Below are 14,169 nucleotides of genomic sequence, written 5' to 3' on the forward strand. Positions count from 1 at the left end.
CGTCGGCAGCCAAGTGTATATTCCGAAGCCGGAATTATTTTCTCCACCAGACTTTGACTTCTCGCTGAGACGGCAGACTCACATCGCCAGCTAGGTGAGAGGTTCACATATCGAGGCAAATTATTGTATTAAAAAAAAAAGAAGAAGACAAATAGAGAAATAACTGAACATGTAGCAAATCTAGAAAACCTCATAAAAACTGGAAAGCGCATTTCGGACTGGGAGAGAGGTTTAGAAGAGAGGGTCTCTTCATCTTTATCTCCCAAAGATGGACCCGCTACTTCAATGTGGTCCTACTTTTGATGGGCTTTTTGATCACATCGCAGGTCTACATTGAAAAGGAACAAATAGCCATTAGATTTTTTCTGTATGTACCAGATTGTCAATATTTTAAACAATGTTTATGAATCCCAAGAAGCTATGCAAGTGTTCACAGATTTGCAATGTTAATCAACCGTCAGCTAGTCAGCGGGTGAAATAGCCTGAAAGCCGGCCGGGTCATTGTGGTCCGCAAGAAAGATGATCTATGACACCAGCTCAGAAGTTTGCTGTCTTGCTACTACCAGTCGATCCCAATATGCAGTGCGGTCAGCGTGAAAACTGGGATTGTGCTATACAGGCAGTCCAAGCTTATGAAGACCATTAGTAGATTGAGTGCGCTGTATCGGTCATCAAAAGAGGAAACAGAAAGAAAAAGAAAAGAAAAGAAAAGAAAAGAAAAACGGTCTTCACATCTTTTGCTGCCAATTCTTTCCCAAAATCGACTGAAAAGCAAAAAAAAAAGTAAGTAAATACATAAATCAATAAATAGAAAATAAACGGCTAACAAACAACTAATGCCCACACTGATTTTCAAAAACAACAAAAACAATCACAGAATTTTTTTTTAGGAGAAAATATCTTGCTGTGACAATCATGCTAAAATTAAGCTTTAAAAAAATATGAATGAGGGCCTATGCCTACCATAGGCCTACAAACTATGCCAAAGAGTATACTACAGTATACTAGCGTTGATCTCAACTAAAACTATGTAGAAAGAGAAATCCTGTATTACTCACTTCTCGTTGCGAAGACGCTACGCATGCGCATTGACGACACCCCGCCACTGCCCCAGGCATCCACGAACCGGAAGCTAATGCCTGTTGATACTACAACATCCGCTTCAACGAGCACTGTGAGAATCACATAAACAACTAACGTTAGAAGTCTGAAGTAGAACCTCTAAGGCTCTATCCAGCGACGGAGCTAACGTTAAAGGGAGAGAGAGTAGAGACATGCGGTATCAATCGCCGATTTGTTGAGTCTAACCTGACACAGTGACAGCCAGTCAAGAACAAGATGGATGAAAATAACGCTACGTTCAGGGTAAGTGACCCTGTCCCTACCCTGTGGCTGTGCGTGCAGCTGCATACGCACACTTGCCACGGCACTGTCACTGGCACTGCCACTGGCATGGCAAACTAATTTACTTGAACTGTGTAGTGTATTAAACGTTAGGCCTATGAGTATGACTTTATGTCCAGGCCAGGGAGGGCAGGGAGGCCTGAAGGGGAAATGTGGGGATATGGGGACTGTGACAGAGATGAACCCCCACCCCCCGCCCGCCGCCGCCGCCCCGGTTCGAGGTTCTTGCCTTTTCTAAATTCCAGTTCTTAAATTCAAGTGCTCATCATCTTGTCAGTGTGTGATGAAACAGGCGCTGGCTTCTCACAAAACGATTCGTAATCATGTAACGTTAGTTTAGAAATGCACACCTACCGTTCGCTTCGCGTTTGTCAATCAAATTTTGTGCAGCTATTGTTGGAGATGCTAAATTGAACCATAGGCATATCAGATATTTTCATGGAATTAGAAAGCAGAAAAGGGAAGAAAATGAGAAATCGGAGCTGAAAAGTACGTCGGTCGGCGACGTACTAGTAAGCAGTGCGTCAATTTCGCAGAGAACGATGTCAACGATTGTAATCGATTCTGGTAGTCTCTGATTAGCCACTTACTAACAATATCGAACACGACGTGCAATATGTGTAGGCCCTACTTTCTTTTTCATATTTTTTTCTCATTGTTTTCATTGCCACTATGGAAAGAGTTCCTTATGGCCCCCCCCCCCCCACTACCTAGAGTTCTACCCACTAACCCCACTACCCACTAACCTTTAATTAGTTTATTATTATTTAAAAAAATAGTAATTTATTTATTTTGTGCAAATTAGTGGGGGGATAATAATAAACTAAATAAAGGTTAGTGGGTAGTGGGGTTAGTGGATAGTTAGGTAGTGGGGGGGGGGGTGGGACATAAGGAACTCTTTCCCCTTTCTTTAAAGATTATGGCAAGTATTGATTTTATCACGACAAAAGTTGATAATTCAATTTGAATAGTGTTGAAGGGAATAGAATGAGGTTGAAGGAAAAGTGGAAGAAAAAGGAAAGGCTATTATTATTAGAAGGAGGGAGAGAGAGAGAGAGAGAGAGAAAAGAAGATGAGATTAAGAGAAGGAAGTTGTATTCACTGGGGATTTGTTTCTAGTATAAATCTACATAAATAGGCATGGAGGTAGAAAAGAGCTACCTCCATGATATAGGCCTATTATAATAATGAATTAATGAGAATAGTGTTAGAAAAAAGTGTATGTAATCATGTATTAATATAGTGAAATTCTTATAAAGTGCTCATTCTACCTAAAAAGATACTCATGCCGCTGTGGAAACAGAATATTGAAATCGACATGTAGTAATGGTCCATTTTATTGTGCAATATTCATGATGGATAATTTTTTTTTTTTCATATATATATATCTTTTATTGTTTTGTACACATATCATCCTTCCATCATTTGGTCAGCAAAAAATGTTGAAAGATATACTGTCACACGCAGGAGAATATTAAAGGTGCATGGTCCCCGTGTTTTAGTCAAATGCGTACGCGGGCGCACGGCGCAAGTTTCCTATAGAGACCTACGCTATCGACTTCTTTTGGCGCTTACGCTTTGGCCCACTTTCCCGAGTCCGAAGAAGTCCGATTCACTGTAGTCAGTGGTCCGATCACAGTTCGGCTCATGATTCGGCTGAGGGGGATGACAGCTTTAGCAAACTTCTTTTGTGATGTCATAATAACAAGCACATATGCACGCACCCTGGCATTACTACAGACTGCGCGATGCGCAGAAAAGACAACAAAGGCAACGTTACTTAGCAACACCTACGCACTTTACTCTTGATGACAGCTCTACTTCGGTAATCTTCGGCAGTATCATCAACAGCGCCATCTACACTACCGGGACTATGCCCCTTTAAGTAAAACAATAAAAAACAGACGCATCAAGATCACTTTCTTTCTTCCACTTTTTACTGTCGAGCCGACATAATAATTGTGGTTAAACACCAAACAAGCGGCTGTAACACAGACTACAACGATCGATTATCATCGTTTAACGCTTGTCCACATAATCGATCATCCATCATGCTACGCTGACACAGCCATCAATCGGCGTACTTTTGAGTCAAAATTAGCTACTTTTCTTCTGTAATTGGCTATGAAATTTCATGAAACCGTCAGATATGGTCTATCTTGACATTTCTGATTGCCACAAGAAGTTTTCATTGACAAATTAAGGACGGAAATGTACACATGTAGGTGTGCATGGTGTGCATTTCTACATGATTACCAAACGATTCCTTTAATTTATTTAATTTAAATGACTGTTCTGTCGGTTACCTGCCCCTTTTATTTACTTTTTCTTTTTTTGTCAACAGTGACAGTACTGTGAGTACATGATCATTTTGACTCTGACAACTGTGGGCGCTACTGTGCTGTGACTGTGTAACATTAGATATAAACTTTTACATGTCTGCATGTATAGTCTAACGTGACTGGTGAAGTGTAAACTGTTGTCTAGTGTAGGTGTGGAGTTGGGTGCGAGCTCCCTGGGGCTAGCCCTAGTGACGTAGTGGGTAAAATAGCTTTTGGCACCCACACCAAGGCTCGTCCTCCCGTGCCAAGGTTCGCCTGTGCGCAAAATAGGTTTCTAAATTCTACAGGTCATGTAGCAGGCAGGCAAATTTTGGACGGCGTTATGGTTGAATTATGGGCAGCTTGCATCTAAATCACTGTATTAAAGATGTCTACGTACTAATATTGATAGTACGACCCCAGTTAGAGTCTAGTTTCAATTCTTACCACCTCATATTTATAACCATCTCAAATCTCTATACCACAAACAGAGATCGACCAGTCGGTTGTCCATGCTGGATAAGTCACTAGAGCGGAGGCGAGTCAACAAGGAGCACAACAGCAACTTCCGAGCGGGCTATGTCGCTGTCCACGAGGAGCACCTCCACAAGACCGGACTGAGAGGGCGCAAGCGTTTCCTGGCTTACCTGCTCCTTTTCCTAATCTATGTTGTCGTCATTGCCAATTTAGTTGTAGGTATCCCCCCTACCCACCCCCCCCCCCCCCACACACACAAAGATACACTTTAATTATGACCCCCCCCCCCTTCCCCCATGTTTGCCTCATTATAAGCAGGTTTTGATGTTTCATTTGTTACCTTTTTAGTTTTACTTGTATTTCTTGCATGTGCAAATTCTTGTATACCGGTATATCTGATTTTGCAGAGCTACTGCTAAAGTATTGTATTTAATTTTTTCAAGAGAGATTCACTCGAATGACTTCTAATAAGCTATGATTTGTACATTATCAGGAATAGAAGAAATGCATATAATTGATGTACAACATAACTTTCCTAGCAAATTATGTTACCAGGGAGTTGGGTACATTCTGCTACTGCTTATGGTCAATTCCACGGAAAGGTTGCATTTTATGAAAATCAAACTATTGAGTATAGATGATTAATGAAGCTTAATTAGATGATCTGGTATTGTTTACTCAAAGCAGCCTTTCACATCAGATATTTTGATACCTCATTTGTGAACATCGGTGAACGTGGAGTGGAGTTATGTCCGAAAAAAACCTTCATTTTTCATGAAAATTGCCAATTTTTGCAGAATTTATGTATCATTTCTGATACACTATTATGACCATAATACAGCTTGTGTAATTCTCAGATGGCTTATTTTCTTAATGTTCTTTGGTCATAGATTGGTTTTATGATGTTCTAGAACTTGTTCTGGCATCAGTAAATATTATTCTCTCAATCTCAAAATGTGGTAGTTGATAGCGTCCCATAAGTCACGTTTTAGTGTCCCATCAGTCACACTGGTTTTCCCTATCCTGCTACTGTACCAATGAGTAGATATTCATACCGCTTGGCTCAGGGTAAGCACCAACCCTTTGCTACATTCAGGAAAGAAAGTATCTTTCCAGAGACTCTGTGTGTAAGAATATTTCAGAACTTACTTTCCCACATGAAAAACGGTAGTCCTCAGATGTCCCATAAGTCACGACAGCAATTTTTCGTTGCTGTACGTAATGCAATGATACTTTTCCAACTAAGTATGGTGTTTTCATAAACTGTGATATGATGGATCTAACGTCACTTTGTCTCATAAGTCACAATGGAATTGACCAAATATTTGCATAGTCCAGTAAAGTCATGCACTGTTATTGGTATATACTGTAAAAGTGGATATTTTCACACGACTAATTTTTCGCACTTGGCCGGGCAAGAAGAGTTTTGTGTGTTTTTAATTCCGCTGAATCAAGCCACCACGCACAGGAACATATGGCAAGCAAAAATATTCATGTGTTTTTATTTTCGCGCTAGTTTCTGGTTGCGCGAAATGCGCAAAAATTTCAACACCGCAAAAATTTCAACACCGCAAAAATTTCCACTTTTACAGTAATGCCATTCCAAAAGTACATCATAACATAAATGGTGCTTACGCAGTCTGTTTCATTGCCTCCATTTTGTGTTTCCTTCTGCCATTCTATTTAGTTTGAGCCATATTTGGTTATTTCTGTCTGAATCATATCAAGCTGTACCAGGAGCGGATTCAGGAATTCCGGAAAGGGGGGTGCAAAAGAAAGAAATACAGTAAAGGGGGCATGCACGCCCAGTGCGCCCCCTCCTGAATCCGCCACTGTGTACGTCACTGCTATGTACAAAATATGTTGAAATGAAAGTTACAATGACAGCACATGTTTACAGTATTGTTAAATGTTGTATCATCAGCCCATTTCATGATAGTTCTTTTACTTTTTTTTTTCTTCTCTGTGACCCTCTAGCTCACTGTTCTAATCGTCTTGGCGTTGCGGATTGACCAGACTGGGTCCGATGTGTTGGAGTTTGTGGATGGGGGAGACATCCAATACAAAGAAGACGTCCAAGCAGAGAAGGTACTTACCGACTTGGGAGAGTTTGGTGGCTATCGGGGACAGGACTTGGAAATCAACGGTGATGGCCAGCCAGTAAGTAAAATTCTCTAGGTGGGGATTTGTCAGATGTTTTTATTTATCTATGCACAACCTTTAATTTTCCAGAACCATACTCTGGAAAACAACAACAACAACAACAACAACAACAAAACACAAATGATTAGCTTTGATCAGTATGACCAGCTTGTTTACCTGGGTCTTCAAGTCTGTAATTACTTACATTAGCTCACCATTTATTCCAAAACCCTTTCATAGATGTTATTGATTAAATTTTCTTTAATGAATTTGTTGCTATGTAAACCACATCTTTGCCGCATGCCAGTTCCAAATACTAGCTTTCACAACATAAAATGATGAGGTAGAGGCAGTGCCTGTTCTTGCATTCTAAAGTTTATGAGATTCTGCTGACATTGCATTTGTGTCTTATGGAAGTTGCTTGTTTTTTGTCCTTGAATGGCAATATTTTCTGGTGAATTTTTCTTTTGTGTGCATGCTAGTACATCCCATTGCATCCATCATTTCTCTTCCTGCTAGCTCATGTATTGAGAACTCCTTTTATACTTAATAGATGTCTTTGTTCGTTTTTAGCCACATGTCCTATTCTCATATCATATCTCCCCCCCCCCCCCCCCATCTGATATGTTGGTAAACTTATTTTAGCTTCTTTTTCTGCTCAGAGTTGACAGTACTAGTAGATTAAATGAGAGGTAATACTGATATGTCAGGATTTCTATTGTGACAAAAATGTGAATTTCACCTCCATTTCTTCTGCTATTTATCATTCCAGGTGGTTCTACAGCAAATGATGGGAGGTGCTACAGGTATGGATCAGGTCTTATGAAGAATTTGGAACTTACAGAACATACAATGTGACTGTTTTTCATAATGTGTTTTATAAAAGTGACAGTTGCATTGATGGATCCACAGCCATTGATAGCATCCCCTTGATTGCAGTACTCTTCTGTGTATGTACCATAGCTTCTTCTTTTTTTATGCCTCCACCACGAAGTGGTGCCGGAGGCATTATGTTTTCGGGTTGTCCGTCCGTCCGTCTTTCCGTCCGTCCGTCCTTCCGTCCGTCTGTAATGAATTTTGTGGACAGGGTAACTACCAAAACCTTTTGAGGTATCCTAATGAAACTTGGCATGTATGTGTATTAGGGGGTGAAGTTGTGCCTATCAACTTTTGGGTGCACATGCTCAAGGTCAAAGGTCAAAAGGTCAAGGTCAAATGCTTAAAATTTTACTATTTCCCCCATATCTATGCAATGCCTGAAGATATTTTCTTAAAACTTAGTGTATACTTGTACTACCCAATTAAGATTCTCTGGTGAAAGTTTGGGGTCATAAGGTCAAAGGTCAAAAGGTCAAGCAAAATGTTAAAATTTCACTTTTTTCTCTGTATCTTGGAAATTGTTCAAGGTATCTTTATGGAACATAGTATATATGCATCTACTGACTGGCAGTGGTTATCTAGGGAATTTAGGGTTCATGGGGTCAAAGGTCAGGGGTCAAAGGTCAAGGGCAATACTTCAAAATTTTACTATTTTCCTTATATTTATGCAATGCAACTTGATGTATGCATGTATAACCCAATAGAGATTCTCTGGGATTTTTTTTTTTTTGCCAAGAAGGTTAAAGGTCAAAAGGTCAAAGATCAAGTGAAAGTGCTGAACTTACTTCTTTCTTCATATCTCGGAAGTGGCTCAAGTTATCTTGAAACTTAGTACATGCTGAATTTATGTATGTTCTGCCTGACAGTGATTCTCTTATAAATCAAAGGCCAGATGAAAATGATAACAATTTACTGTTCAATACAGAAATTGCTCTTTTTCTCCATACCTTGAAAATTACTCAGTGCATAAACTTATGAAATGGTCAAAGTCAAGTTAAAGTTCTTAAATCCCCAAATACATGCTCTCCTATTCATCCAATTAAGCATAGGTCAAGGAAGGTAAACATTCAATACATTTGTGACAAACATGTCATTTTAATATTTTGCCAATTTTGTGAAAATGTAATCACACATTGTCCACATGTACTATAGACCTATTAGGAGAATCATGCATTATGGCGGAGGCATACCAGTCGCCATAGCGACATTTCTAGTTCTTTTTTTTTTCTTTTTTGCCATGGAAAGTGAAATGAAGTCCTATTTGGATGTGAAAGATGAAAATGGTATGCCTATTTGAGTTTATAAGAGAAGACAGCCAGCTATCGTACAACTACTTTCTGCTACTGCGGTCTCATTTGCCACAAAATGGTTCCACCAATGTGTTGAAATAAGTGGTATTTTTTTGTGTTCCATTATTTCATTCCAGTGGAGATCAGTGGCGAAAGCACAACCATGAGGGCGCAAGAGGGCCTTCAAATCATCAACCCTATGACAGGCGGCTCCATTCTTCACACAGTCAATGACAGTGGAATAGCAACACCCACTGGCATGAAGCAGTTAGCGAGTTCAAGGGTTGTCGCGTCCAAGGTAGGCACACAACCATCTTGGATAGAGTTTTATCCTGTGGGGAATTGGTGCACGAAATTGTTGAAAATCACTGCAAAGAAATATTAAATTTTGTCGTGATTTCTGATTAGCTCGACTGCTTGTTTACTTGATAGGTTGTTCTGTATATTTCCTATGGCATTTTGTGTGTTGCAATCTTAACATTGCAACATTACAGAAGTGTTTTGTTTTGTAAGACCCCCCTCCCCCATTCTGTGGCCTCTGTACTAAACATATTAAAAAAAAAAAACTTCATGTAGTCGTAAATCAATAACAGCATGAAGTGATATTTTGATGTTTGCATTAAGCAGCTTTCATCCTAAGAATGTGATGCAGCCCTCCCTTCCCTAATACACACACACACACACACACACACACCACACACATTAACAATATATCAATATTCCAAGAATTTGCTACCAGCCAATAATGTCAGAAGAGTATTTTCCAAGCTTCATTTACATTTTTCAAATTGTTCAGCAACTACTGTAAAAGTAGATATTTTTGTGCAACTAATTTTTCACGCTTGACAGGGTAAGAAGAGTTTCGCATGTTTTTAATTCCATGGAATCAAGACATCAAATACTGGAACATAAAGCAAGCAAGCATACATGTATTAGCATATTTTTATTTTCACACTAGTTTCTGGTCACTCGAAATGCGCAAAAATTTGAACACCGTGACAAATTTCCACTTTTACAGTACTTTGTAGGTTCCGTTTTTTGTAGTAGCCATGCCTCTGCTTTGATTTTGCTTAAATCAACGCTGAAAAAGGATTTATTTCAAAAATTTATATCACATAACTCAATAAAACCTCTTTTAATCAGGCTGATGCAATTCTCTTGTAATGTACTGTCTTCGTTTATGTAATGTACATGTATGCTTGTCACACTTTATACCTTTTAATATGATTGTTATACATTGTGCGATCTTCAAATTTGAGCTACACAATGTACATACCCTATTTGTGAAAATCCATCCATTTTCCATTGTCATTGACATGAGCTTTTTTCAGCCGTTTGTGGAATTCATTTTTTCCATATGTATGTCAATGTTACGTATCTTGTCAATTGTACATACCGGTATTTGCTTTTTAATCATGGAAGTGGGATGTAAATTCCATTCAATTTTGGCAGCTCTGCTGAAGGTTTGATGCGATGATTATGCCCTGTGTGTGTATGTACAGTTAAGCCCCGGTCCAGGAGAAACTCTTTCCATGGAGGCAGAAGAGGGTATAACCATTCAGGGAAATGAGGGACTCTCTTTGAGTGCCAAGGAAATTGACTTGTCTGGAGAGAATGTCACTCTTAATGCAGTAAGTCCACTTTTCATCCTAGTGCCCTGTTCCAGAGCTCTCATAACTCATCTTAAATCCAATTAGCATGAATGGATTCATTGATTCATCATGGTAATTTTTGATTAGTAGCGAGACAGTTTGTGCATCTCTTGCCTCCCTGCAGAAAAGGTCCATATGAAGGTTTCATTTTGAATATACAATTATGGAACAACTAGAGTTTCCTTTTGTTTTTTTCTTGTCTTATAGAATGGACCAGCAATGGGACGAATAATCCTGTTCCGGAAAGACTGTATGTCATTCTGAAATATGTACAGTGCACTCTCATTATAACGCACATATATTGTAGTTATAATGAAATTCTGTTGACAAGGAAGTAAAAATTCAGGCTGCAACATTATTTGTTCTGTGTTATTTGTTGTATATTTATTTGGTTATAACAAAATGTCAATATAACAAAAGAAAACTGCCAGTTATGAGGCCTTCGTTATAATGGGAGTCCACTGAATTGTAAAAGTGACAATTTTTATGTAATTTTTCAAGCTTGGCAGGGTAAGATGAATTTTATGTGATTTTCATTCTGCTGGATCAAAACATTAGCAGTGTTACATAATTATACCAAGCAAAAGACAATTTTACGACTACATTTTCGCTCAAGCTTCTGTTGCGTGAAAAGCTCGTTATTCAGTCTTTGCTATTTCATGTTTCTCTTGCAACAAACAGTTGGACCTGATGTCCCTTGAGGTAGGCCCATCAGGAGGCATCAATGTCAACACAACCCTCTTGCCAAAGAAGAGCACCGGCAGACTCAGTGGTTCTGTCACAGGTTACACCCTTTGCGTATGTAGTGACACTGGCAAAGTCGTCCGAGTGAGAGCCCCGCCAGGCATGTCGCACCCGTGTGGAAAGCTTAGTTCAAATCCATGTGCTGAATGAAATGTAACACATGTCTTCAAACACTAAGTGCACATATTGATAAAAGATAAGGGTCAAAATTACACAGTGCTGGGTCAAAAACGTTCAAGGGTTCGGCAGAGTTAGGTAGACATTGTTACAAGATCTAAAAGAGTATTATCCATTATTCAGGCAGCAAAGTTATTGATATTCAACCGTAGAGAAAATGTACTTTGGACATGTGGTTAGGAGACGATATCACAATGAGTTCTTTAGCTTACAAATATCAGTGTATTTGCCAATTTACCCCCCCCCCCCCCCCCCAATTAAAAAAAATTGAATAAATAAATGAATTACAAAAAATGAAGGAATGCAAACTATGTGGCATATACAATACATGGTAGCATCAGAACAGTGCTTTGCTATACCATCTGTTCTTCCTGTTCAATTTTGTAAATCTCCACTTCTGCTTACAAGCTTTTTGAGCAGCTAAAATAAAATAGTTTGCAATATTGCTGCATGTAGAACAATCTTGATTGATAGTTTCTTTGGCTATGCAGATCCCGATCACTGAAGCAAAACAAACAAGAGACCCGCGGGTCTAGCGCTCACCTGAGTATCGCAAGTTCACCTTTCACGCAGTCACTAATCTAAATTATTCACAGCTCTACCAAAATTTGACCAGGCATTCTAAAGTAGAAGATGAAAATGTACAATAAGGGCAAATTTTTAAAGACTCCTTAATTTGGGGGGATTGGGGCCCCCTGGGGCCCTCTGGGTGGGGCATGGTGCCCATTTTGATAAATTGAGATCCTGACCCCCTAGGGATGCTACTTGCCAAGTTTGACGAAAATCCATCATGAGGTTTTAAGGAAGAAGATGAAAATGTACAATTCAGGCCCCCATTTGGACCTTCCCAACCACCCCCCCCCCCCCCCCCCCACCCCTGCTCCCAAGAGGGGCACCCCTGGATCTCCTATGAACAAACTTGAAACTACAGTCATTAATGTACTCACTAATAGTATTATCTTAGCTCTATAACTTCTGACTCTAGAGAAGATCTTTAAAGATTCCTTCATTTTGGGGGTGTGGGACCCCCTGGGGGCCCCCTGGGTGGGGCATGGTGCCCATTTTAACAAATTGAGATCCTAACCCCTCAGGGATGCTACCTGCCAAGTTTGGTGAAAATGGGTCATGGGGTTCTCAAGAAGAAGATAAAAATGTACAATTTAGGCCCCATTAGGACCCTCCTCACTCCCCTCCCCTGGGTCCCAAGGGGGGCACCCCTGATTCTGCCATGAACAAACTTGAAACTACAGTCATTAATGTACTAACTCATAGTATTAACTTAGCTCTATCACTTCTGGTTCTAGAGAAGAAGATTTTTACAGATTCCTTAATTTTGGGGGGTTTGGGCCCCCTGGGGGCCCCCTGGGTGGGGCATGGTGCCCATTTTAACAAATTGAGTTCCTAACCCCCTAGGGATGCTACCTGCCAAGTTTGGTGAAAATGGGTCATGGGGTTCTTAAGAAGAAGATGAAAATGTACAATTTAGGCCCCATTAGAACCCCTCCCCACCCCCTCCCGTGGGTCCCAAGGGGGGCACCCCTGATTCTGCCATGAACAAACTTGAAACTACAGTCATCAATGTACTAACTCATAGTATTAACTTAGCTCTATCACTTCTGGTTCTAGAGAAGAAGATTTTTACAGATTCCTTAATTTTGGGGGGTTTGGGCCCCCCTGGGGGCCCCCTGGGTGGGGCATGGTGCCCATTTTAACAAATTGAGTTCCTAACCCCCTAGGGATGCTACCTGCCAAGTTTGATGAAAATCGGTCTTGGGGTTTTCAAGAAGAAGATGAAAATGTAAAAAGTTTACGCACGACGCACGACGGACGACGCACGACGCACGACGCACGACGCACGACGGACGCCGGACGAAGGGCGATCGCAATATAGCTCACTTGAGCCTTTGGCTCAGGTGAGCTAAAAAGCAAAAACGAAAAAGTATTGATTTGTCCCTTGAGCATCAATGTGTGTGTTTGTATGTCTTTGGAAGATGATGCCAATATCTTGCACTCTATCAAAGAGGAGAATGTATTGATGAATTAATGTTTTGACAGATTATAGATACTTAATAGATGTTTCAGTGAGTGACAAAGCTGTGACTGTATTTTGTGTGTAAAGGTACTTACGGGTGGTACATTTGCCCATTTACAAACACTGATGTACATCATATATGAGTTTGCATTTTTAGTGTAGAGCAATATTGTCCTGCATACAATCATTTTTTAACCCAACGGTGATTTTTACTTCTACAAGTAAAAGTTTAGAGTCCCCCAAAACACGGCGCAACCTTTAGAGATTATGCGGTGTTCATGCCAGACGATGGGGATTCTAAACTGTCACGGCACAGAGCATCTAGTATGAGTCTGGCGTGAGTTTAGTGTGAATGTCTAGCACAAGCTCTATAGAGGTTGTGCTGTGTTCACGCCAGATGAGAAGGCTCTAAATGGTCTTGGCGTAAACACCCCAGCTATTTGTGGCTGCTGCTGCTGCTGCTTCTCTTGAGGAGAAATGACCCTCCACTGGTTTCTATAGGAATGTATTCTAACCTCACTCTAGATAACAGGGGGACTCTAAACAGGGGTCTCTTTCACCCTTCCCCCGTCCCTTACTGAGTTTGTATAAGAAATGGCTCATTCCATCTGGCATGTCCTCCTGAGGTCCTCCTGAGGTCCTCCTGAACAGGGGGACTCTAAACAGGGTATAAATGGATGATGTTGCATCATCTCACAATCTTATTTGAAGTAAAGAGCAGCTAGAATTAATTGATATACCTTTCCAGTTTTTTTGTTTTGTTTTGTTGGTTGGTTGTTTTTTTTAGGGGGGCAGGGGTCATTTTCAATCCAGATTTATTCTTGTCACACCTGTTTGACAGTTGAGTTGTCCATTGTATAGAGATCAGGGCATTTACAATGTCCAAGGGGCTTAATTCCAAATTAATTCATTTTGTGGCTTGTCTGCAAGAGCACTTTCAGTACAGAATTTCCCACACGATCTTACATTTGTAGTTATATTTTGGTGGTTATTGTCTTTGTAAATCACAACAGCATGGGATATCCATACAGAGACTCCAACTCTCCCGCTTT

General features: G+C 40.2%; 1 protein-coding gene across 1 annotated transcript; it reads left to right on the plus strand.

The window, feature by feature from the left end:
- The first annotated feature begins 1,155 nt into the window (after positions 1-1,155).
- Positions 1,156-11,319, plus strand: LOC139739157 (beta-sarcoglycan-like). The gene is made up of 7 exons (XM_071649804.1): positions 1,156-1,365; positions 4,217-4,417; positions 6,180-6,362; positions 7,117-7,150; positions 8,650-8,810; positions 10,015-10,143; positions 10,846-11,319. Exons 1-7 carry the CDS (start codon positions 1,339-1,341, stop codon positions 11,056-11,058), a joined length of 948 nt encoding a protein of 315 aa, XP_071505905.1. The 5' UTR covers positions 1,156-1,338; the 3' UTR covers positions 11,059-11,319.
- The last annotated feature ends 2,850 nt before the right edge of the window (positions 11,320-14,169 follow it).

Source organism: Diadema antillarum, unplaced genomic scaffold (genome assembly GCF_040938485.1).
Source record: "Diadema antillarum isolate AM-2024a unplaced genomic scaffold, OU_Dant_1.0 scf00000003, whole genome shotgun sequence".
Classification (NCBI taxonomy): domain Eukaryota; kingdom Metazoa; phylum Echinodermata; class Echinoidea; order Diadematoida; family Diadematidae; genus Diadema; species Diadema antillarum.